Genomic DNA, 25,782 nt, shown 5'->3' with positions numbered 1-25,782 from the left:
TCGTGTGCAAATTTAGTCTTTTTCTGCAAAGTATGTACGCATCCATGCTCGAGTTTCTTCAATTAAAAGAAGAAAAAATATATCAAATTTCAACTTATATGTGCACAATTTTTCCTTTCTTTAATGTAAAATGTGCGCGCACAAACGCAACGGCTTAGAGGAAATACTGATCATAGACGGAATACCTTGAGTTTAAATAGCGCTGAGGTCAAATTCTCTTTCATCCCTCCGCGATCAATAAAATAAAGGGCGAACTTTCGGAATAGCTATCACTACTTCGTAAAGAAAGAAAAGAGTAAAGAATTGGCTGGTTGTTTGCTTAATTTTTTTTTTTAGTATGCAATTGGAATTACGAATGTGAAAATTTATTCCAAAAAATTCCATTCTCATATTTTGACTCCCCAATTCCTTGCTTCTTCCCTTCTTCGTTGGATAGCAGTAGCCGTTCCAAAAGTCCGCCAAACAATTCTTTCTAATTTTGGCACGAGGTCATCAATTTTGAGGGGAAGTCGATTACATCCAGCCCCAGTACTCAACTGCTACTAAATTTTATCGACTCTGAAAGGATGAAAGGCAAAAGAGACCTCAGCGAAATTTGAACTCATACCGTAAAGACGGACGAAATGTCGCTAAGCATTTTGTCCGATGAGCTAACAGTTCTGCCAGTTCACAGTCCTAACACTAATTTCATATTTTGGCACAAGGCCAGCAATTTCAGGGAAGGAAGTAAGTCGATTATATTGACCCCAGGTTTCAACTGGTACTTATTTTATCGACCCCGAAATGGTGAAAGGCAAAGTCGACCTCGGCAGAATTTGAACTCAGAATGTAAGCATAAGGCGCAGGAGTGGCTGTGTGGTAAGTAGCTTGCTTACCAACCACATGGTTCCGTGTTCATTCCCACTGCGTGGCACCTTGGGCAAGTGTCTTCTACTATAGCCTCGGACCGGCCAAAGCCTTGTGAGTGGATTTGGTAGACGGAAACTGAAAGAAGCCCGTCGTATATATGTATATGTATATATATGTATGTGTGTGTATATGCTTGTATCTGTGTGTGTGTATATGCTTGTGTCGGTGTTTGACCCCCAACATCGCTTGACAACCGATGCTGGTGTGTTTACGTCCCCGTAACATAGCGGTTCGGCAAAAGAGACCGATAGAATAAGTATTAGGCTTCCAAAGAATAAGTCTTGGGGTCGATTTGCTCGACTAAAAAAGGCCGTGCTCCAGCATGGCCACAGTCAAAATGACTGAAACAAGTAAAAGAGCAAAGAGTATAAGACTAGAAATTTTATGGGGGAGGGGGCTAGTCGATTACATCGACTCCAATACTCAACGGGTAAATTATTTCATCGAACCCCGAAAGGATGAAAGGCAAAGCCAACATCGTCAGAATTCGCTCGGCGTGGTAATATAACAGTCAAGTAATGAAGTCGGTGAGATGGACTAACTCTTTCCCGAGTGCTACTTAATACAGAAACAATTATGGGTCAAACAGCTCAATACGCGCGGTCAATGAATGAATAAGCGATAAGACACTCAAAACTGTTTGTATTAAATAGTAAGAAAAAGTGGTGGAAGGGTGCTATAACAGAAAGAGAGAGGAAGGTGGGAGAAATATTATGACACAACTTCCTGTTTATAATGCATGCCGGAACGGAGCGAAATTCAAATAACATCCGTTTGTCTCTAATGGCTTATTTTACCAGATTAACTCAACTTGCTGCACAAATTTACAGGTATATATATGTATTTATGCGTTGAATACTTTAGAAACTAAATTTATATATGTCCAGAAGATATCATATGTTGTTTTGTCATTGTGTCATTTTATACATACATACATACATATATATATATATATATATATATATATATATATATATATATATATATACTCTTTTCCTCGTTTCAGTCATTTGACTGTGGCCATGCTGGAGCACCGCCTTTAGTCGAGTAAATCGATCCCAGGACTTATTCTTTGGATGCCAAGTGCTTATTCTATCGGTTCTTTTACCGAACCGCTAAGTTACGGGGACGTAAACACACCTGCATAATATTTTTATTTGTGCTGTTAAATGTTTTAGTGCTTTCTGTTTCCCTCTGTTATATTGGTGCGTTACGGTGGATTAATTTAAGACTTAGCTCTTATTTCTAGCAGGTAGATGCTTATTGAGCATCATTACGCTTCGTGCAAATATATATGTGTGTATATATATATATGTATACACACACGAGTTGAAAACGAAAGAAGATGGCAATCCAACACTATGGAGCTAAGTCAAACTGTTATATGTTAAAAAAACTCAAGGGTTCCACATTCACAATATGCAAGCTGTTAAGTTTCTCACAATACTTCTTTGCATTGAATGTAAAAGCAATTGATAACATGGTTTAGTTTAATTTATAATTGTGTGCATACAAAATTGTCTTTTAACTGTTGCATTGCAAGTCACTTAAAAAAACCGGGAGTGGGGTTCCACTGGCATTGAACGGGACATGGGTTAGAGTAACATTTTCACTAATCACACCAAGTACAACAGAGAACATACCTGGATTTCACTTATTATATTAGTGTTGTTAATTTCTAATATGTATCTTGCACACTTAAACGTGATTTCATATCTGGATTTAATTGTATTCTTTTAATTTTTAAACAACGTAATTAGTTTTTTTTATGAAGTTAAACCATGAACTGTTTTTATTCCTGTCTTCGAAATATGATTTTCTGTTATACGTCAGTAACTAAGTATTTCTTAATGTGCATGCATGAATGAATGTGTGTATATTTCCTCTCTGTGGTTATTGGGGTGTATTACCATTTTATAACAAATATATGATTACCCATATATTTACAAACCATTTAATATCTTGCCTACATATTTTCTGTTTAGTGTTCATAATGAGAAAACAATTTTTGTATAGTGTGTGTTGTTGTAAGGCATGTACACAAACGGCCTCACAAATTTAGGGACCCAGTGTGTTGATTTGTCCAGAGACCCATGATGTTGCTAATACGGCTTGTGTATAGTTACGAACTTTTACTATATATAAATATATTCTATTTGCCACTAGATTTCAGTCTTAGCAAAATGTATAAATCCTTTACTTCTTTTGTCCCAACTTCTCATTGCTTTTTCTTTCTTCTTCAGACTTTAACCCTATGTAAAAATCATGCTTAATGCGTATGATTTATAGCTTGCTAACCAGGCATGTTGGATAGAACATTCTAAAATTTCTAAAGGAAAAGTTTTAGTTTCATTGAATAGGTTTTATTTCATCAAAGTATATTTTGAGTTATCGTGTTTACTGTTATGTCTCATTTTTATGTGTTGTCTAATCCTAGATGGGTCTTGATTGAACTAATCTATGATCAAAAGCTTCTCCAGCTATGCATACCACCTTTTCTTTATTGTACGTGCATAGTCTACCTAGAGTGCTGTCTTAAATCTATTTTAAAAACGCTAGTGTGTGATTTGTGGAGTATTTGGCTGCTATTTCTAGCGAATCAAACGACCATGTAAGGCCTTCTCGTCTTCTTGTAAGTTATCGTGTTTATCAGCGTGGAATCAATCCTGGTTATCATGTCAACAGTATTTTAACGATTCCAGCTGATAAACCGACATCGTGTGGATAGCATTTAGTTTTCCTTATCTATTTGTGTACGGTGATGCTACGGTGACATATAATAGACAGCTGAAAGTATTATGTATATATGTATAAGTGTGTGTATATGCGATTAATCGTAACGCCAAAATATGAAACCTGGAATTGTTTGCTATATTTTAATACCAAAACGAGAAAATAAAGTACTAGTCAAGTACTGGGTCGAAATTGCTGCTTAAAGAAGACATTCCGTATTATTAATGTTAACATTTAGTCAGTATCTCAGCTAAATTGTGCTTAAATCATACGAACTAAAAATTTTTTTTCATACTCATATGAATTCCTCTGTGTAGAACAAATTTGCAAAAATTTCCCGAAAATTCCAAAAATTAAAAAAAGTTACGAAGGGTTATATGGGGTGCTTAAACCAGAATTCCACCCAATGGGAATTCGATACCCTTGTTATGCTAATTTTGTTGTGGCGTTGAATGCATTTTGCATGCGGTTAGCAGTTTTTTCAGTGATGACGAGCAACAGTTATATGGTGTGCCGTACCGCTTGGATAACGTTGGTGAAATGTGATACTCAATTTATAACAGATGTCTCAAGTTTTGAATTTTCTGTTGCGATTCTATGTTATTGTTATAAACAATTTGTTTTTTTTTTTACCTCTCACTTGCTCGACTTGGGTTCAACTCAAGTAGTGTTTGTGTGTTTTCTTTTCCTTAAAATTAAGATTTTATTTTGTAAAATGCCAAACGAATAGTGGAGAAATGAAGCAAGAACTTGATATTGTGCTGGAGCTGGGAAATTGCCAGTTTGATAATCTCTGTGTATACATACGAGTAGGTATATATATATATATATAGATATAGCCAGTGACACGTAAAAAGCACCATTCGAGCGTGGTCATTGCCAGTGCCGTATGTCTGGCTCCTGTACTGGTGACAAGTAAAAAGTACCATTTAAGCGTGCTCGATGCCAGTACCGCTTGACTGGCCCTTGTGCCGGTGGTACGTAAAAAGCGCCCACCGCACTCGGAGTGGTTGGCGTTAGGAAGGGCAACCAGCTGTAGAAACTTTGCCAGATCAGATTGGAGCCTGATGCAGCCTTCTGGCTTGCAAGCCCTCAGTCAAACCGTCCAACCCATGTCAGCATGGAAAGCGGACGTTAAACGATGATGGTAGGAGTGGCTGTGTGGTAAGTAGCCACACAGTTCCGGGTTCAGTACCACTGCATGGCACCTTGGTCAAGTGTCTTCTACTATAGACTTGGGCTGACCAAATCCTTGTGAGTGGCTTTGGCAGACGGAAATTGAAAGAAGCCTGTCATGTATATATATATATGTACATTTGTGTCTGTGTTTATCCCCCTCACCATTGCTTAACAACCCATGTTGGTGTCTTTACGTCCCTGTAACTTAGTGGTTCGGCAAAAAGGAATGATAGAATAAGTACCAGGTTCACAAAGAGTATGTCATTGGGTTGATTTGTTTGATTAAAGACGGTGCTCCAGCATGGCCGCAGTCAAATGACTGAAACAAAAGAATATATACGTGCAGACATGGCAGTGTGGTAAGAACCCATGATTCTGGGTTCAGTCCCACTGCGGAGCACCTTGGGCGTCTCCTACAATAACCTTGAGCCAACCAAAGCTTTGTGAGTGGATTTAGTAGTTGAAAACTGAAAGAAGTCCATCGTATATGTGTGTGTGTGTCTGTGCTTTCTACCACTACTGCTTGACAACCAGTGTTGGTGTTTACATCCATATAACTTGTTGCTTTGGCAAGGAGACCGATAGGATAAGTACCAGGTTTTGAATGGAAACAAAATACGGGTTGAAGTATGACTCAGAATTTATTCAATTAAAGGACTACTTAACCCTTTAGCATCCAAATTAGTCTCTCAGTTCTGATGTTTATTTATTCACATTGTTTTGAATTCATCATATAGTATTTCATAGCTTCAAGATTTTGATGATGCAAAGGTTTGTTTTTCGAGTGACATCGTAGGGTATGTTTGAGAGGCAAGATTTGGTCAGTTTGATCATAAAACAGAATATTTGGGTAAGATTTGGCCAGGTTAAATGCTAAAGGGTTAAACTAACGACATTGCAAAGAAATTGTACGACCTATAGTCTAAAAGTCTAATGGTGCAGCAGAAAGAATTGTGCAAACAATCAAGTCTGCATTACGGAAGCTGTCAGTTTGAAGAGTCTTTTGCACTTTTGCAGTGCACCTAGTGCATGCAAGTTATTTCCAACTGAAAAATTACTTGGCAGACAATTAAGAATAATGGTAAACCACACTTTTATGGGGTAGACCAAATAGTACATTACAAGAAATTTACTGTCAATGTAGCATATCTGATTTGTTTTGGAAAGTGCTTCCTACATTAAAACTGAATGCCGATAAGCTCTACATGAGCTAAACAGATAGCTCCTAAATATCGTTCCCATGCACTCTCTGAGTGGTTGGCGTTAGGAAGGGCATCCAGCTGTAGAAACTCTGCCAAATTAGATTGGAGCCTGGTGTTGCCATCCGGTTTCACCAGTCCTCAGTCAAATCGTCCAACCCATGCTAGCATGGAAAGCGGACGTTAAACGATGATGATGCACATCTGCTCATTGTGATAATGTTATCAGTGGTTTGATATCACCAACTTCTCCATCTCCTGTTGAGTTACTACTTGATCAGTTGATCTGCTGTAGTAATCTAACGAGTCAGTGTTGTTATCAATTTTCTCAAACTGCTACTAATATTTAAATTTTAGTAACCTTCCATACCACTAACATTACTAACACTGCTAAAACAAGCAAATCTTCTCATTGACTTAATGACTAGGACAGTACCACTACACGGGTACTGCTGAATCTCAAATGAAATTTGAAAGTTATAAAGATAAAGATAAAGATATGGTTTATCTTTCAAAGTTGAAGTGTTATATTTATAATATTATTAGCATGTAAACGTATCTGGTCCATACCTGTACATTATCTGTTTGATCTATAGTATCGTTATGCTAATGCTGTGGCCTTGCTTGTACTTTGCTAGTGGCTACCATTTTAAGGGTGGCCATAGTTTTATAGTGTGCTGTTAGGACAATTTTGGTGTCTTATGATATTCAGTTATAACTGATGTCTAAAATTTCGGACATACTTTTGTGGACTTACATAATTTTAAGTATGGTTTATAAACATGAACGACTGAAATACTCTTTTCCAGTTGATCTTATTTGTAAATTCAAACTTAATAACCCCTTTGTTAATATTTTTCTATACCCTTAGTGAAATAGTGGGGTTGTCAAAGGGAATATTATCACAGAATTCATTTTTTTAGTTACCTCTTTTTACCTTCTTTCTATTAATAACTACTTCAACTTGAATCCTTTTTTTTACCTGTGATATTTACCTTTGGGCTACTGGATTACACACTTAGGTGAAATGAACTCTAATTCATTACATGTGGAAGACAGTTTTTCTGTAAAACTCTTCCCCAGCTTTTGTTCCCCTTTAAATCAACCATTTAGGATTAATTTTTTAAAAGCACTAAATAAATAATAACACTATTCCTAATCTTTTATCTCTCTGCCTCTCTCTCTCTCTCTCTCACACACACACACACACACACACACACACACACACACACACACACACACACACACTGAAACAGATACTTAAAGGGATTAATGTTGTTTGACAAGAGCTTCTGTTGTGCTTCTGAACAAGTTTTGATTAAAACACTTTGTATCGAGTTCGTTAGTTTTGAAATGACTGGAAGTAATTGTGACAAGTTCAGGAAGAATTCAGACCTAGGAATTTAGAACTGAAGAGAAATTTGAAGAATAACATTATGAAAGAATAATTTAACTGCTTCTTTAAGGTTATAATAGTGTATGTGTTAAATCTATAAAAACGTGTTTGATACGAGGTGGTATCAAAAAGTTCTCGGACTAGTTCTGTAGTGTGCCAACAGATGGCAGCACATTGTTGCGTGTGCAGTGAGAGCTAGCAGTGACCTTCATGAGGCAGTGTGCTGAGTGACAACGCTGTGTTTACTTCACAAGTTGTGAAATTTGTGTTTTTGTGATCACAGGAACAAATAGCCAATGTGAAATTTTGCATTAAACTTGGGAAGTCTGCTAGAGACATTGAGCATGCTTCAGCAGGCTTGTAGTGACAAGGCAATGGGTCGTGTGCGATGCTTCGAGTGGTATGGGCATTTCAAAGATGGAAGAATGTCCCTGGAAGACCTGCCATGAGCATCACCCTTCAAAATGTGATATTGTGCATCGAGAATTCGTCCGCCAGGGCCAGACCATCAGTTGAGAGTTGTACTGCGATGTTCTGAAGCATTTGAGGGAGGATGTTTTGCAAAAGTGACCGGATGTGTGGAGTGTGAAGAACTGGATTTTTCACATTGACAATGCAGCTCAAGGCTTGCTGTTTTAACATGGTTGTTGAGATCCAGAGCAAATCATAGAAAGTCCTCAACTCACTTATTTTGTAGTTTGTTGACTGCTTCTTCCTCAATCATGTGCATCAGTTAACATTGTCAGACTCTTTTTTTTTTCTTCTCTGAATAATGCTTTCTGTTTTTTGTTATATTTTTTTTGTATTTAATGTATCATTGTTAGTTGTATTTAAATATTGTAAATGAGGGAACGAAATGTATTTATATGACTAATAAATCCTTTTTCTATTGCAGGAAATGAGCAAAACAGTAAGAATTATTTCCCAGAACATCATCTAAAATATGTAATAACTTGTATTATACACTTGGTTTCTATCACTTTAATGCCATGGAGGAAGTGATTGGAAAATATGACAGCGGCATTGATGCCAGTACTTTAACATATGATATAAGTTCTATGACCCTGAACTCATTTGATTCAAGTTTTAGTTCGATTGATGTACTGAACAGAGCGCGGATTGATAGTATAGATGATGATCCCAGTATAAAAGATGACTTGAATGAAGCTCAATTTCTTGATACCACTGGTTTATCGCTTGATGATAGCAACTTTCATGAGAGACACATTAATTTTTCAGTCACATTAACAAACACACCGATACATAACAAAGAAAACATTTACAATAGTCAGCCTGTAACATCAGTGATTGTAGCAGATGTTCAGAATGTACAGAGGGGTCTAAATGGAAGAAAACTCCATACTGGTAACAGGAATGAAGTTCCCCGAGCTGACAGGGAATGTAAGGCCAAGGCCAAACCTTTATCTCCAAGTAAAGATATCCAGAATTCATCGGCTAATGCAAATCATGTTTGCAACAGACCAAAGAAAGGCTCTTACAGAAAGCAAATGGCTTGTAACGCTAAGGTATCACCTCCAAAATCACAGAAAATGGCATGTAAAGATTACTGTCAATCTCAATTCAATTCAACACCAAAAAAATCCAAACAGCTTTCATTGGAAGCACAAAATAAAATACAGAATAAAAACTTGAAGAATAACTTCCAAAGTTCAACTGCTTCGAGCAAGTCTAAGCCAAACCAAAAATCTGTGAAGTCAAAGTCGAACAATGAATATATAGTTTATTCTAACGATGAACAAGATGACACTTTGGAAGAGTCAGACACTTCAATCTATGTTACACCACTACAAACTCCTTCTAAACTTGATACAGAAACTTCCAGTCCATGTTCTAGGTTGTCTGGTGAAGAGATACTGAATAGCTCTAACATCACTGTCAGGTCTCCATCTCCCTACAAAATACTAAGTCCAAATATTACAGTTCGATCAAATCGGCAGACCTGCTCCCCCATGTTGGCCGCTAGTAGTTCAAGTGATGTGGATGGATCGGAATATCCGCTTCCCCACCCACACCATTGTAAGACTTATTTTTCACCCATATTAGATGATTCAGCAATAGTTGAGGCTTCCTGTTCTGGGAGAAAATATAGAAGCCCACCCAAACGCTTGAACTTAGAGGCTGACCATCAAGCAGATGATACTTGTTATAAGAAGGAGACAGTCAAACATTTGTTTACAGATGCCAAGGAAGCCCACGATTGGAATTCTATAGCAGTATATGACCACTCACCTCTTGCTAATATGCTCGAGAACCTCTTTGAACATTCTGGTGAGTTAATCTTCTTTTATTCATTAGTTTTTACATCCACTTTTTCTATACTAGCATGGGTACATGAATATATTAATGAGTAGGTCTAAGGTGGCGAACACACAGAATCGTCAGCTTGTTGGGCAGAATGTTTAGGGGCATTTCATCATCATCATTGTTTTAATGTCTGCCTTCCATGCTATCATGAGTTGGACGATTTGACTGAGGACTGGTGAACCAGATGGCTACACCAGGCTCCAATCTGATTTGGCAGAGTTTCTACAGCTGGATGCCCCTCCTAACGCCAACCACTCCGAGAGTGTAGTGGGTGCTTTTACATGCCACTGGCACAGGGGCCAGTCAGGAGGTTACAAATTTTGCTGAGGTTGACTTTGCCTATCATCCTTTTGAGCTTGATAAAATAAGTGCCAGTTGAGAACTGGGGTTGATGTAATTGACTACCCCACGTCCCCTGCAATTGCTGGCCTTGTGCCAAAATTTGAAACCATTATTAATGAAACTTTGTTTTATAGCCAATTGCCTTAACTGTCACTAACACTTACCTTTCTTTCATGTCTTCAGAGGCACAAAACTAGGCAATGGTTGACAAGTAGATTGACACTTGTAGTCCAGGAATTTTCAGAGATCTATACACACACACACACAGACACACACACACAGATGTGAAGAAGCTCACCTAATTGTAACTATATATACATACATAATACGTATGCATGTATGTATATATATACTGAGCATCTTTCAGTTTCTGTTTACCATATTCACTCTCAAGACTTTGGTCACTCTGGTGCTATGGTAGAAGACACCTGAGATGCCAAGAAGTTGGACTGACCTTTTGATCCTGAAACCACATGGTTGGGAAGTGGTGTGTGCACAGACAATTATGTTTGTGGTAACAGCTCGTTACTGTTTGATCAACATTATAGTAAATACTACTTTGCTGATATATTCTACTAATCAACAAAATTAATGTGGTATTGATTTTTATAATTATCATTTTAATTTCAACACCACATAAAAGGCACCCAGCACACTCCGTAAAGTGGTTGGCATTAGGAAGGGCATCTAGCCATAGAAACCTTGCCCCAACAGACAATTGTAGTGCGGACAGCTCCCAGCTGATCAGCTCCCATGTCAAACTGTCCAACCCATGCCAGCATGGAAAGTGAACGTTAAACACTGATGATGATGTCAGCCACAATGCTTTCCATTCTGGTTTGCATTGGACATGTTGTCATAGTTTTAGTCAGTTCTTACGGGTGTTTGTACATTTAATTTTTGTCCTGATTTCTGTGGTTGAATACCCTTCCTATCACTGACCACCTAACCCTTTAGCATTTAAACTGGCCACATCCAGCCCATATATCCTACCTGTTTTTTGTTTAAACTATCTAAATCTGGTCTGTGACACCTATCCTACAATGTCATTCTGAAAATAAACAATCAATCATCAACATCTCAAAACTACAAGATAAATACACAAGTGATTCAAAACAATATGAATGAATAAGCATTACATTTGATAGAGTAATTTGAATGCCAAAGGGTTAAAGAGACTACTGAGTGCATTTTATCATGTCACTAGCACTAGACATATTGTCAAATCCCTGGCAGAACAGGATTAAAAGGTCCTCTCAAATCTATTCTTTCTCTCCATTTTTACCAACTATCTGACAAAGTACACTGTATGCATTTTATCATGGCACTATCACCAGAGAAATTGCCATATTCTTAATGTGACAGGACCAAAAGGAGCTCTAAATGCTCTGTTTTCTTTACTCACTTGCCAACCACTCTCCAGAGTTCACCAAGTGGATTCTGACACAACACAGTTGGTACATTGCTTTGTACACTGTAAGAGTAAAGAGTACTAACTGCTCTAAGGCACATGTGTTCACTCTAGGCAATGATGTGATTGAGAAGGTGGAGTTGGAGAGAGTGGTGCTAGAAGAACCAGAATGGATAGAGGTGAAGAGAGCAAGAGTATAATGACAGAGTATAATAAGGCGGTGAGCTGGCAGAAACGTTAGCACGCCGGACGAAATGCTTAACGGTATTTCGTCTGCCGCTACGTTCTGAGTTCAAATTCCGCCGAGGTCAACTTTGCCTTTCATCCTTTCAGGGTCAATTAAATAAGTACCAGTTACGCACTGGGGTCGATATAATCGACTCAATCCGTTTGCCTGTCCTTGTTTGTCCCCTCTGTGGGCAATAAAGAAATAAGAGTATAATGACAGAAATGGAATGCTTGGGGTGAATGAGTAATAGCTGAGGTGGACAAAGCTAAGCAGGGCTGGATTAAGCACCTTTTGGTGCTCCCATTTTTATGTAATTCAAAATATAACCAATAATAAACCATAAAATAAATTTTTATTTCTCAAAATGGAACAAAACTAACAGTAAGATGGAAAATAATGTTTATTTTTGTATATTTCCACTTTGCAAAGTTTATTCCTTGTTTTTTTTTTTAATAGCAAAGTTTTTGATTAAATCCTCAAAATTAATCTTATGCAACACATCTACTTCTATACTTAGTAGAGATAAAACATCACGAATATTACTTTAGTAAGTTCAAGGTGATTTCTTTTGTACTGTAAACTATTTACCATTCCTGTTGTGCCTTGCTTCCCTTGATGCTATAGTAGAAAACACTTGCCCAAGGTGCCATTCAGTGGGACTGAACCCAGAACCATGTGGTTGGGAAGCAAAGCTACTTACCACACAGCCACTCCTGGATAATTCTCAGAAAAAAAAAAAAGTTGGAATTGTTAAAACTCTTGCTGAAACGGATGGAAAATTGAAGCGTAAATGTAAAAGTACCCAGCACACATCATTGTAAAGTTGTTGTCATTAGGAAGGGCATCTAGCTGTAGAAATCAAGCCAAATCTCACTAGAACCTGATGAAGCTCTCTGGGCTTGCCAGCTCTGGTCAAATCATCCAACCCATGCCAACATGGAAAATGGACATTAAACGATGATAATGATTATATATGTGTGTCTTTGTGTCTGTCCACCACCACTTGACAGTGTTGGTATGTTTACATCCCTGTGACTTAGTGGTTCAGCAAAAGAGATTGATAGAATAAGCACTAGGCTTATAATATAAATACTTGGGTTGATTCAGTCAACTAAGAATTCTTCAAGGCCACACTCTATTGACTGAAACAAATATAAAATTTCAAAAAATGAAAAAAAACAAAAAAACTTGCTATAATATTTAATATGATGTAGACATCAACTGTAATATGATAGTGATTTTCTGTAAATATTTAAGTAAATTCTATCTTAATGACTAATTAAATAACTCACTCACATATGCTTTTTTTTCTTATTCTTATTTATTTATTGAAAATTGTTTGTTGTAGGCTCCTCATATTTGCTATCACCAAAATATGAATCAAGTGAGCATACTTATGCTGAATTTCAGGACTTTCTGAGAAAACTTGAAGGTACAAATAAGATCAATAGTAATAAGGTAAGTTTGGTTTGGGATGAACTCCTAATGTATTACTAAATCACCAGTGAAAGCTTTGTTGGTATTGTTCTTTAATCCTATATTAGCCTCGATTGAGCAGACCCCATGATCTGTTCATTCATTTCATTTTTACATGTTTTTTTTTTTTCCTCTTGGTATGGGTTGGAGTGGAGGCGCAATGGCCCAGTGGTTAGGGCAGTGGACTCGCGGTCATAGGACCGCGGTTTCGATTCCCAGACCGGGCGTTGTGTTTATTGAGCGAAAACCACCTAAAAGCTCCACAAGGCTCCGGCAGGGGATGATGGTGAACCCTGCTGTATTCTTTCACCACAACTTTCTCTCACTCTTACTTCCTGTTTCTATTGTGCCTGTAATTCAAAGGGTCAGCCTTGTGTCACACTGAATATCCCCGAGAACTACGTTAAGGGTACACGTATCTGTGGAGTGCTCAGCCACTTGCACATTAATTTCCTGAGCAGGCTGTTCCGTTGATCGGATCAACTGGAACCCTCCACACCGTAAGCGACGGAGTGCCAACAACAACAACAATGGGTTGGATGAATACATATTTGACACAGTATTCTTATGTCCTGACACTCTTCTGGTAATTAAATCTTACTTCAGTTCTATATTCAAGAGACGAGGAATTATGTACATTATTTACATTTGATGGATATTTATCCTCATCTTGTTTGTTGTTAACACAACGTTTCAGCTGATATACCCTCCAGCCTTCATCAGGTGTCTTGGGGAAATTTCGAACTTGGGTTCTCATTCCTAAGGTATTTTTCGATGTTGTTGTTATTATTATTATTCAGATCACTGCCTGGAATCAAACTCGGAATCTTGGGGTTAGTAACCCGTGCTTTTAACCACTACGCCATATGCCAAAATGTTCTGTTAACAACAAACAAAATGAGGATAAATATCCGTCAAATGTAAATCTTGTTTTACAAGTAAGGGATTTTTTTTTTTAGATCTCTCTATGCTTTGAAAGCACAGAGCTAGGGGACATATCGTTCTTAGGGAATGTGAACATGTTTAATTCTGCTACATCTCCAGGCTAACCAATCTCTTGTATGTGAATTTGGTAGGTAAAATACTCCCAGTACACTTTAAAAGTGCTTGGCATTGGGAAGAATATCTAGCTGTAGAAAGCAAGCCAGAAATGAAACTCATGAGCAAGATGCTGTCCATCAACTTGTTTGCATGTACTGACTTAAACTATGGCACCCATCCAACCCATGGAAAGTGGATGCAAAATGATGTTGTTGATGGTATTTGAATGTGTGTGTAATCTTTTGTTATGACATTTGCTTGCGAATGAGTGTGTGTATATATGTATGTAAGTGTATATGCAATGTGTATGAATATGTACAAGATGTGAGAAGTATTTGAGGATATATTTGGTAATATGATAAAGCAACCCTAATCTGGCATACATCAAATGTATTTTAATAATGGTAATTTGTGCACATGTTCTTGACAAGCTTTTCTATAAGATTAGTCTATGGATCTAACTTCAGTTTTGATGACGCCGTCAGGGCTTGCACTAAATGGTATTCATTCATTTTGGACCATCACCTACATGATGGCAGATGTAATCAATAGGATTTAAAGCTAGCGAGTTTGGAGCTTACAATTTTGGTGTTAACTGATTGTAAAGATTGTCTGACATCCAATCTTGAGCTATGAAGGCTTTGTCAAAAAGTACTGAGCCTTGTTGAAAAGTGTAAGCCTTCCTCTGCATATATCATTCATCCAGTGCTTGAATGTTTCCAGTAGTGGAAAGATGTGAAGTGACATGACATGACCTTTGTTCCTCACCACTCCCAAAAACCTTCACAGTTGCTGCAAACTTAGTGTGCATTGCTATAGGGATGTCAGAAATATCTGCACACAACCATCTGTCATTTCTCCTCTTTTTGCTCTTGGTTCAAGTTTTTCTTTTGTAGAGATGACCCAAAGTAGGCTATGTTCATGCTGGTTTAACTTTAAGTAACCACTTGGCTTTGATCAAATGGTTTTCCTCTGTCTTTGCAGACATGTATCAACCTCTTGTCAATACATACAACTTGTATGGGATGTCCTCATGCACCATGGTTCTGGTAGTCTACTTTGACATCAGAAATACTTGGCAATGACCCTTATTGATTTTCTGAAATCTGATAATTTTTTAAAGTCTGTTGGATGAATTGTAGTGTCCTCATAGGGTCTAAACATCAAATTTTTTTAATACAATTGAAACATTCCTGTCAGAGGCATCCAATCCACAACTGAACTTTATGTATAAAAGATCTTACATTTAGAAAGTTGTAAATTTCTAAATCATTGTGTTCCTCACATATGACAACAGATAACTGCTCATCTTTCCATTTTTTTGTCCTAGGATTTTATCTACCATGGGGGATCTGAAAGAAATAAAAACCTTATTGGTTTGAAGAGAGTAATATACTGATAATTGTTTCCAAATACCTCTCATATCGTCTGTGTGTGTATAGATATAAAGTATTTAATTTTCATACCTTGTTGGTGTGTTAACTCTTACTTGTTACTTGAATTTTGTTATCTTGAGAGGCCCCTCTGTTCCAGTCAAAGATATGTAATAGTCTTAAAAATATAGTCCATTTGGATACCTACCCAAAAAAGTATGGTTCAACTCTGTAAGCTGCAGATTGCCATTGTAATTGATGAATATCTGGTTAACAACTATTTTCCTCCCACTTTCTTAAAAACTATCGGTGTTAAATAATGACTCGTTTTATTTTAACTTTTGTTTTGTTGTATCTTTGTAATTCATATATTTTTCTCATCCATTTCTCATATTGCAGTCAGTCTGCGATGAACATTCTTCTCTGAGAAGTAGTCCACTGTTGTCACCATTGTGCTGTGATTCTCGACCACCTGATCAGCTGGTAATAAAATCATTTTAACTTTGTAGTTTTATTGTGAAATCATAACAAATCTGTTAAATGTGGAGGGGGGTTACTTATAAATTGTACATGTATAACAGTTAAGTTTTTATTTGATCACAATGGGATTGAATGTGATCTCTACAAATATTTTAGATGATCTGTGGCACAGGTGTTACCTGTGTGGTTAAGAAATTTACTTCCCAGTTTCATACTTTTGGATTCAGTCCCACTGCATGGCACCATGAGTAAATGTCTTCTATTCTATCCCTGGGCCAACCAAAGCCTTATGAGTGGATTTGGTAGATAGAAACTGAAAGAAGCCCAGTGGGTGTCCTTGTCTTGGCATCGTGATAGTTGTAAAGGAATGTAATTCATTTCTAATATTTTGTTGAAAACGTGTCTGGCCATGGAGAAAATATTACTTTGCTTGGAAACAAGTGAGGTTGGCAACAAGAAAGGCCTCCAACTATAGAAAATCTGCCTCAATAAATTCCGTTCCACCCATAAAAGCATGGAAATGTGGATGTAAAAATTACGTAAGATGTTGATAAATATTAAATAGTTATTTTGTTGTACCTTGGGTGAGCCATTATGCCAATACTAAACACACATTGGTTCTATTTCGCTTCTTCATAATTTGTCATTTGGTTACTATTTCATCAATCAACTAATTGATTGTTCAATTAAGCATTTGGTCAATCAGTCGATGAGCTAGGTTTGTCAAAGTTCTTTTGATGTCATTTACAATTTCAACAATGATATGATCTCGCTACTACAAGTCGTTTTGTTACTTTGTTAACTAGTTAACCAATTGACAAACAAATAATGAAGCAGTGAAATACAACCAGTATGTGTGTTATTGGCATAATGACCCTACCAAGATACAGCAGAGTATGTCTCAACATACTAGCTTACACCAAGAATCTAGCAAACCAAACACAAAAATTAAATAATCAGGTTGTGTAGTTCCCAACCACATTGTTCTAGACTCAGTCCCACTGTGTGGCATCTTGGGTACATGCCTTCTACTATAGCCTTGGGTCAACCAAGTGGATTTGGTGGACAAAAACTGAAAGAAGCCTGTTATATATATATATATATATATATATATATACATGTGTGTGTGTGTGTCCTTGTGTTGATGTGCTTACATCCCCATAATTTAGCAGTTTATCAAGAGGCTGATAAAATAAGTATCAGTCTTAAAAACAAAGATGTATTGGGGTTGATTCATTTGATTAAGAAAAAATTCTTCAAGGTGATGCCCCAGCATGGCCCAATCTGACTGAAACAAAATATATAAAAGAGAATAAAAATGATTTTGCTAAACTTTCGCCTTCTCATTTCACTTTTGAAGTAAAATTTACGAAAGTACTTCATGGACCCGTGAAAGAATTATTCTTAGTAATGTGTTTATCTAAATTCGATAGTAATCCAGTCTTTGCCAGCATAATAGAATAAACAGTATAGAGAACAACACACAGCAAATGAATGATTGTTTGTTGCCTTAGGTCAACTCTGTTTGAGAGTATTCCTATGGTAATTGTTTAGTCTTAGTGTGATAGAATTTCTGAGATAAATACTCGAGATAGCATAAGAATTTAACTTCATTGCAGTTGAGGTAATGAGTGTTGAAATCTCAATTCTCTGATTGTTGATCTTATCTTCTTAGATCTCTCTTAAGTGGAAATTCTTTAACCCTTTCGAAACCAAACCACCCAAGAATCCTTAATTCTATGATATTCACTTTCTGTTTTAAAAAAAATGATCTAATTTAAAACCTTCTCTTTACTCTTTTAGTCTTTTGCTTGTTTCAGTCATTTGACTGCGGCCATGCTGGAGCACCACCTTTAGTCGAGCAAATCGACCCCGGGACTTATTCTTTGGAAGCCTAGTCCTTATTCTATTGGTCTCTTTTTGCCAAACCGCTAAGTTACGGGAACGTAAACACACCAGCATCTGTTGTCAAGCGATGGTGGTGGTGGTGGGGGAACAAACACAGACACACAAACACGCATATATATATATATATATATATATATATATATACACACACACACACATACACATATATACGACAGGCTTCTTTCAGTTTCCGTCTACCAAATCCACTCACAAAGCTTTGATTGGGCCGAGGTTATAGTAGAAGGCACTTGCCCAAGGTGCCACGCAGTGGGACTGAACCCGGAACCATGTGGTTGGTAAACAAGCTACTTACTACACAGCCACTCCTGCGCCACTTCTGTCAAAATTTTATCTTGATTTATGTTTCAAATCCTGATTTATTAATGACAAGGTTGTTTTACTTAAATACATTATTTCCAAAATTAATTGAAACAAATGCAGTGCATTTTGACAAAAATATGGTAACAAAAACATTAAGTTGTGAAGGCTTTAATATTTATTAAGACAGAACTACCAGAACTGCTGTGTACAATAATTTTTTCCTGTTTCAATCTATTTTCCAGTCAGAAGCTGAGTTAGATGAAATTACCTGGATTCATACAACATGCAATGGACAACAGGTGGCCCCTCGTGTTCAGATTGGCCAATCATTTGAAGAATTTACTGTCTTTCCTCGTAAGTAAAGAATAAAAATCTGTTCCCTTCATACAACATTAACCATTCTTGATGCATCTTAGTTACTATTATGAGTTGATAGCAAAAACAAAACCTGGTGAGAAATTGCTATAAACCTAAGCATTTATAGTAATAACCAGTAGTGAATAACTGATGTCTTTATTACTCCACATTTATACATCATCATCGTTTAACGTCGGCTTTCCATGCTAGCATGGGTTGGACGATTTGACTGAAGACTGGTGAAACCGGATGGCAACACCAGGCTCCAATCTAAATTTGGCAGAGTTTCTACAGCTGGATGCCCTTCCTAACGCCAACCACTCAGAGAGTGTAGTAGGTGCTTTTACGTGTCACCTGCACGAAGGCCAGTCAGGCGATACTGGCAATGGCCACGCTCGAAATGGTGTCTTTTATGTGCCACCCACACAAGCCAGTCCAGGGGCACTGGCAACGATCTCGCTCGAAAATCCTACGAAGGCCAGCCAGGCGGTACTGGCAACGGCCACGCTCAAAATGGTGCATCTTATGTGCCACCCGCACAAGAGCCAGTCCAGGGGCACTGGCAACAATCTTACTTGGCTTGCCGGGTCTTCTCACGCACAGCACATTTCCAAAGGTCTCAGTCAGTAGTCATCGCCTCGGTGAGGCCCAATGTACGAAGGTCTTGCCTCACCACCTCAGCCCAAGTCTTCCTGGGCCTACCTCTTCCACGGGTTCCCTCAACTGTTAGGATGTGGCACTTTTTCAGGCAGCTATCCTCATCCATTCTCACCACATGTCCATACCAGCGCAATCGTCTCTCTTGCACATATAAATTAAATGATATTTTTTCGAAAAATCTGTTAACTGGCTGGCCGGCTGGTTATTGACAAATTTTTTCCACTTTGTAAGGGTAATTTACTCAGTATTTCTGCTATTCTAATGGCAATTCTACATTCGTAAAAAATATCGTTTAATTTGTATTCTTCAATACACATTTTGACACTTATAAAAACAAATGTTATCCTTTTATATATATATATCTATATTTATATAATTATAACCAAATCTGCACCAAGGCCAGTGAATATAAATTATATACTGTATGCATGTTTCTTTACTGGGTCATGTCACAATGGGAGTTTGATGTGGATACTATCCAGATCTGCAATGTTATATATTAATTTGTTACGCATCTCCTTCCATTATTTAGAATATATTGAGAAAAACAATAAAATAGGAATAAATCAGTCAATGGATCGATCTTAGAATGTATCAATTATTATTTCCTATAATTTGTGATGAAATTAATCTTCTTAAATCATCAATATGTGATTAATGCCACTGATTTGAATAGTGTGTCTTTCAAAGCATGAGAATATTTGAATTCCATATTTCAAGTGAGGAAAAGAAAAAAACAAGCAAAAGAAACAAAACATCAGTATACAGGCACAAGCATGACTGCGTGGTAAGAAGCTTGCTTCCCAACCACATGGTTCTGGGTTCAGTCCCACTGCGTGGCGCCTTGGGCAAATGTCTTCTGCTGTATCCTCAGGCCAACCAAAGCCTTGTGAGTGGATTTGATAGACAGAATCTGAAAAAAGCCTGTTGTGTGTGTGTGTGTGTGTGTCCCACCTATCACTGCTTCACAACCAGTGTTGGTGTGTTTATGTCCCCATAACTTGGCTGTTCAGCAAAAGGTACTGATAGAATAAGTACTAGGCTTACAAAGAATAAGTCCTGGGGTTCATTTGTTCGACTAAGACCCTTTAAGTTGATGCTCCAGCATGGTCACAATCAGATGAATGAAACAAATACAAGATTAAAAGAAATATTGATACACTAGTACAAATTTATAACAGAAATATGAAGGTATTTAAATTTTCAATCTTGGACGGATGAAAGTTATGTCAAGTGTGGGAAATATTGAGGCATCTATTTTTAATTTGTAACTTTTGTACTTAGTTGCCTAGTTTAGAAGCAAACTTTAGTGTTCTTGATGATTGAGTGGCCGTGGGATTAAAGCTCTGACTGCGAGGTCAAGTGTGCTAACATTGTTTTAGTTACGGTATTGTAACCTCAAGCAAGGTACATAACTCTGCCTAAGTTTGAATAACTTACGAAATGAATTCTTTTGGTTCGTGATTATGTGCTTAGATGAAAGCTAGCTATGCAGTTGCCTAAACATTTGCTCCAGCATAATCTAGATGGATGAATTAGAAAAACGTAAAGTTCTGACATTTTTAGAAACATATAATGTAATTAGATTGTTTTGAACTGGAAATTAGGTTGACTTTATGAGAAAAGAATTTGTGTTTTAAGATTTAAATTCCTAAGTGTCTGAACGTTGATAAAACCACTTTTTGCTGAAATTCTTGTTTTCAGTTGTCGGTATTTTGTTGAATATACAATTTATTTTATCCCTTTTTTTGTATTATTTTGATAGCTCCCAGAACACCTCGTCATCTGAAATGGAACAAACATCTTGAACAAGACTGTGACTCTGTTGAGAAACAGCGACCGAATTGCAGCACCCCTTTAAAACCAATTTTACGGAAAGTAAGACTTAAATTTCATCACATATTCTTATGGACAAATTCAATTTCTTTTGACAAAATATCAAATTTCTAGAGGATGTGTTGGTAGTATGCTGATCCTAGTATTTAGCAATTCTTGTATACCTTGAACTCGGTGAATAGTGGAAAGTGTTGCCATCATTCAGTCTGGTACCTTGCTGCCTTTCATCATCACCATCATTTAACGTCTGTTATCTACGCTGGCATGGGTTGGACGGTTTGACCAGGGCTGGTAAGTTGGAAGGCTGCATCACTCCAGTCTGATTTGGCATGGTTGGATCTTTTTTAAAACGGGGGCCACATTTTTCATTAATGTTTTACGTAGTGCTTTTGGTACCGAAAGACTTTCAAACTTCGTATACTTATCTATTTTGTGTTATAGAACAGAAAAATATTTTTGTATTCGAATTTATTTCATGTAAAAAATTGTCTTATTTCGATAATTTCAACCAATCACTGACGTCCATTCAGCCGATATACATTAAGTGCCGACTACATAAACAAACGATTCTTCGTTTTATTTGCTTTTTTCATTTTAAATTTGCTTCAACCCTAACCCTAGGGTTAGGGTTAATTGTTTCAGAATCGTTTGTTTATGTAGTCGGCACTTAATGTATATCGGCTGAATGGACGTCAGTGATTGGTTGAAATTACAGAAATACGACAACTTTAACATGGAATAGTTTATGGATTTCTTTTTTTTTTAAGAAGACTAAGAGAAAAAGATGTTTTATATGACACATTCTACCAGTGATCCAAGTTTCAAAGTGTTTCGTTAATGAAAAATGTGGCCCCCGTTTTAAAAAAGATCCGCATGGTTTTCTACAGTTGGATGCCCTTCCTAATGTCAACCACTCTGAGAGTGTAATAGGTGCTTTTATGTGCCATTTGCACAATCAGTTATATAATTGAAGATTTTTGAATTTAATTAAAAATTTTAAAATTAAATTAAAACTTTTGTTAGACCATCTTCATAGAAAGTCACAAAACTAGAATCATCATCATTTAGCATCCATGTTCCAAGCTGGTGTGGGTTGGACAGTTTGACAGGATCCATTATGTCCAAGTACTCCAAAGTCCGCTTTGGCATGGTTTCTACAGCTGGATGCCTTCCCTAATGTCAACCAGTTTACAGGGTGTTCTGTATGCTTTTTTTTTTCATGCCACTGGCATGAGTGAGGTTGCCATGTGGTTTGCAAGGCTATGAAATCTGAGAAGGTAGGTGGCTTTTTGTTAGGAGATAAGTCAAGGTATGAAAGAAGTGAGTGGAGCAAAGCAAGTTTTTGCTGTATCCAAGTGGCTCCCACCTCAAAGTATAAGGGTGAGTAGAAGTGGGTTGGGACAGAGAAATTAGGAGTGTGGATGGGTAAGGGTTTACATGAATTAGGGGGAAATAGGAAAAGGGAGGGAAGGTAGGCAACCACTATAAAGATTAAGTAGGGTTATCAGTTTTAAAATCCACACATTTTATGCATCTATGTACTCACACACACACACACATCTATTTAATTTTTTTTCTTATTTTCAGCGACCTCAGGATCATGTTTTCCCTTATAATGGAGATAATCCTTCTCCGTACATAATTACAAAGACCAGGCAAGTCAATTCATTGGTGTAAGAAGAAGAAGAAGAAGAAATAAAAAGATCAAGTATTGCTATGTTCCTGTGGTATACTGGACCATGTTAAATTTCTATGTTAAATCAGGTCAAAGTGAAAATAAGCACTTGGATTAATACTGGAGTAATACTATTTTCCTACAAAAACCACAGTTGGTTGAGGAAAATAAAATGCTTTTACATACATTTAGAAATTATTTTCTCAAGTGTTACACAAAAACAAGAATAACTCTGACATTTTCCCCTTAATTTTTATTTATTTATTATTTTGCATTCAATAAGTTTTAAGATAACTATTTAAGACACTGAAGTAAATACTTGTAGCTTTTGTTGATTTTTTCTTACTATTTCTTTCAATATTTCCTCGAGTTATTCTTATTTTCAAGGCTAGCAGTTTCTCTAAAGTTTATTCAATGTTCCTTCTGTGATCTGACTTTCCTGATTTTGTCTTAGTGTCTTTGGTGATTATATGACATTTCTCTTACCTGGGAATATGTAACTGCACAAAATGTACTGTTTTGTGAGTAGAAAATGAACTACTTTTGTTTCTCTGTTTTTGCAAATGCTTTTCTGAATTGAGATAAAAAATACATTCCAAAATATTTAATTTCATCATTATTTCTCAGATTAAAGGTAGCGAGCTGGCAGAATCGTCAGCATGTCAGACAAAGCTCTTAGTGGCATTCTTTCGGCTCTGATTTCAAATGCTGCCAAGGTTGACTTGGCTTGTCTTCCTTTTGGGATTGATGAAATAAGTATCAGTTGAGCACTGGGGTTGATGTAATCAACTGGCTCTCTCCCTCAAAGTTTTAGGCCATGTGCCTGGGAAAGAAATATTATTTCTAATATTTTATAGGCTTATATATTTATTTCCAAAACTTTCTTTTTGTTTGTTTTTACTAATCACAGTTTATGAAAATTTTAGCTTTAAAATGATATTTTGTAGATAAAATTAAAGATTTATTTTCTACTTTTAGAATTTTTATTTATCATAAATGTTTTTGTTCATATTTAGTCTCTTGTCTCTTCTGAATGTGAAGCAAAGTAATTTAATTTAAAAATCAAATGAAAATATCTTTGTTTTTGACAAAAAGTTTATCAGTCAAGATTCTTAAAAAAAAAAAGTTTAAAAATAAGCAAAAATTCATGTTCCCATCTCTTATTTCTCCAGAAGCAAGTTATGGTATTGCATAAGTGACATTTTGAAAGTAATTCCATCTCCCCGCACCAAATTGTTTTGTTGGTATAACATCCTTGTCTGATTCCCAAGTTTGACATTTTTTTTTTAATCCACTAAAACAGTATAGTTATCAAGTTTCTTTAATAACCTCTCTTTATATAGATGCTTGTGTCTGAAATTAATTGGAACTTTTCTTTTAAAAAAAAAAATTGAAGGAAGTGGGTTTGATTGATTTGAAATGTTTGAAGCTGTGTCCTTTTACAGGAAGATGGTTTTATGAGTGCTATTTTAGACTGTAATTCAGTTCATTCACCAGAAATTTTAAAGTTAGCTTCTTGTGAATTTGTGAAACCTATTTCAGTTGCTGTTATCTTAGAAGTGAAATGCCTTAACTGAATTTTTCAGTAGTGAGTAAATTAAACTTTCACTAAATGATACCATGTTGCAGCTACCTCAGCAGTTAAGCAGCATCTAACATTGTGTTAATGCTTAAATGTCATTATACTTACGAGACTAATGATGTAGTTGCAGGTTACTCTATTAGAACATGCTTATTTATTTGGTTTTGCAAACTTAAGTACAATGTTGGGAACCTACTTGTTGCAGATTAGCTTGTTTTTTTTTCTAGTCATCTTCCAGTTTCATAGTCTATTTATCAGTGTTTGTGTTCTTTAATCATTGTTATTGTATAAAAGTTTTATGGTGCTCGAAAAGTGATTGGTTATTGTATTCATTTGTCAGTGGGTACTCTTTGAAATGTCGATGTTTTCAATATGTATTGTGTATGGACAATCATTAACTCCCATTTGTTTTCAAGCAGATTAAGTAGGTTTAGCCTAATGTAATTATCAATGTAATTCAAATAATAAAAAAAAACAAAAGAAAATTGCCATAGGAGTTAACTTCTCACTTCTGCAAACCTCAAGTCTCCCCTTTATATACAACTTTATTGAAATGTTGGTGTCTTCTTTCTTTGTCTTGTCACACACACGCACATGTATATGCATGCACACACACTCAGAAAATATTGGTTTTGAAAGTCTAACTTTTTTTTTTTTTTTGAAAGATAGTGTTGTCTTTTTCACAGTAATATTAAATGCATTTTTTATGCCTTCATTAAGGCAATGATTAACGATCTTCTCAAACCATTGATGCTTCTTTATGTTAATGAATGGTTGAACATCAGTCAGTACAAGCAGTAGTTTGCTAGTTTAATTAATGATGGCACTATCTTTTTTTTTAACCATTTGCAATGCAACATTTATACATACTTTGTTTGAGAAATGGTAAAAGTAAATAGGAAATTTACTTGACTAGTAGGTTGTTTGGATTTTGAAGTAGAGGAAATCCAAAGTTAATCTAGTTAAGATATTTTCAATCTGTGAGAAGAGCTGAAGTCTCAAAAATAAATAAAATTATTTAAAAAAAAAAAATTAAATTTTATAAAAATATGTATAATTCTGTTATTCTGGTCTTGGATTAGTAGTGATGGAGGAGGCTTGTTGAACAAGGTTCAGGTATTAAATTCTTGTAAACTTTTTTTTTAAGGTAGTGAACAAGCAGAATTGTTAGCATCTCGGACAAAATGCCTAGTGACCTTTCATCTGGCTCTTTGTTCTCTATTAAAATTTTACTGAGGCTGACTATGCTTTTCATCCTTTTAAGGGTTGATAAAATACCAGTTGAGTACTGGGGTTGGATTGATGTAATCGACTTAACCTTTGCCCCTAAAATTAGTGAAACAATTACTG

General features: G+C 36.4%; 1 protein-coding gene across 1 annotated transcript; it reads left to right on the top strand.

Annotated features, from left to right (window-relative positions):
• The first annotated feature begins 1,602 nt into the window (after positions 1-1,602).
• LOC106875010 (uncharacterized) lies at positions 1,603-25,048 on the top strand. The gene is made up of 7 exons (XM_014922953.3): positions 1,603-1,739; positions 8,312-9,705; positions 13,072-13,181; positions 16,013-16,096; positions 18,565-18,676; positions 21,105-21,217; positions 22,763-25,048. Exons 2-7 carry the CDS (start codon positions 8,406-8,408, stop codon positions 22,850-22,852), a joined length of 1,809 nt encoding a protein of 602 aa, XP_014778439.1. The 5' UTR covers positions 1,603-1,739; positions 8,312-8,405; the 3' UTR covers positions 22,853-25,048.
• The last annotated feature ends 734 nt before the right edge of the window (positions 25,049-25,782 follow it).

Source organism: Octopus bimaculoides, chromosome 10 (genome assembly GCF_046866305.1).
Source record: "Octopus bimaculoides isolate indiv1 chromosome 10, ASM4686630v1, whole genome shotgun sequence".
Taxonomy (NCBI): Eukaryota; Metazoa; Mollusca; class Cephalopoda; order Octopoda; family Octopodidae; genus Octopus; species Octopus bimaculoides.
Note: the sequence above shows the minus strand (reverse complement) of the source record. Positions and strands in the feature narration are given on the sequence as shown.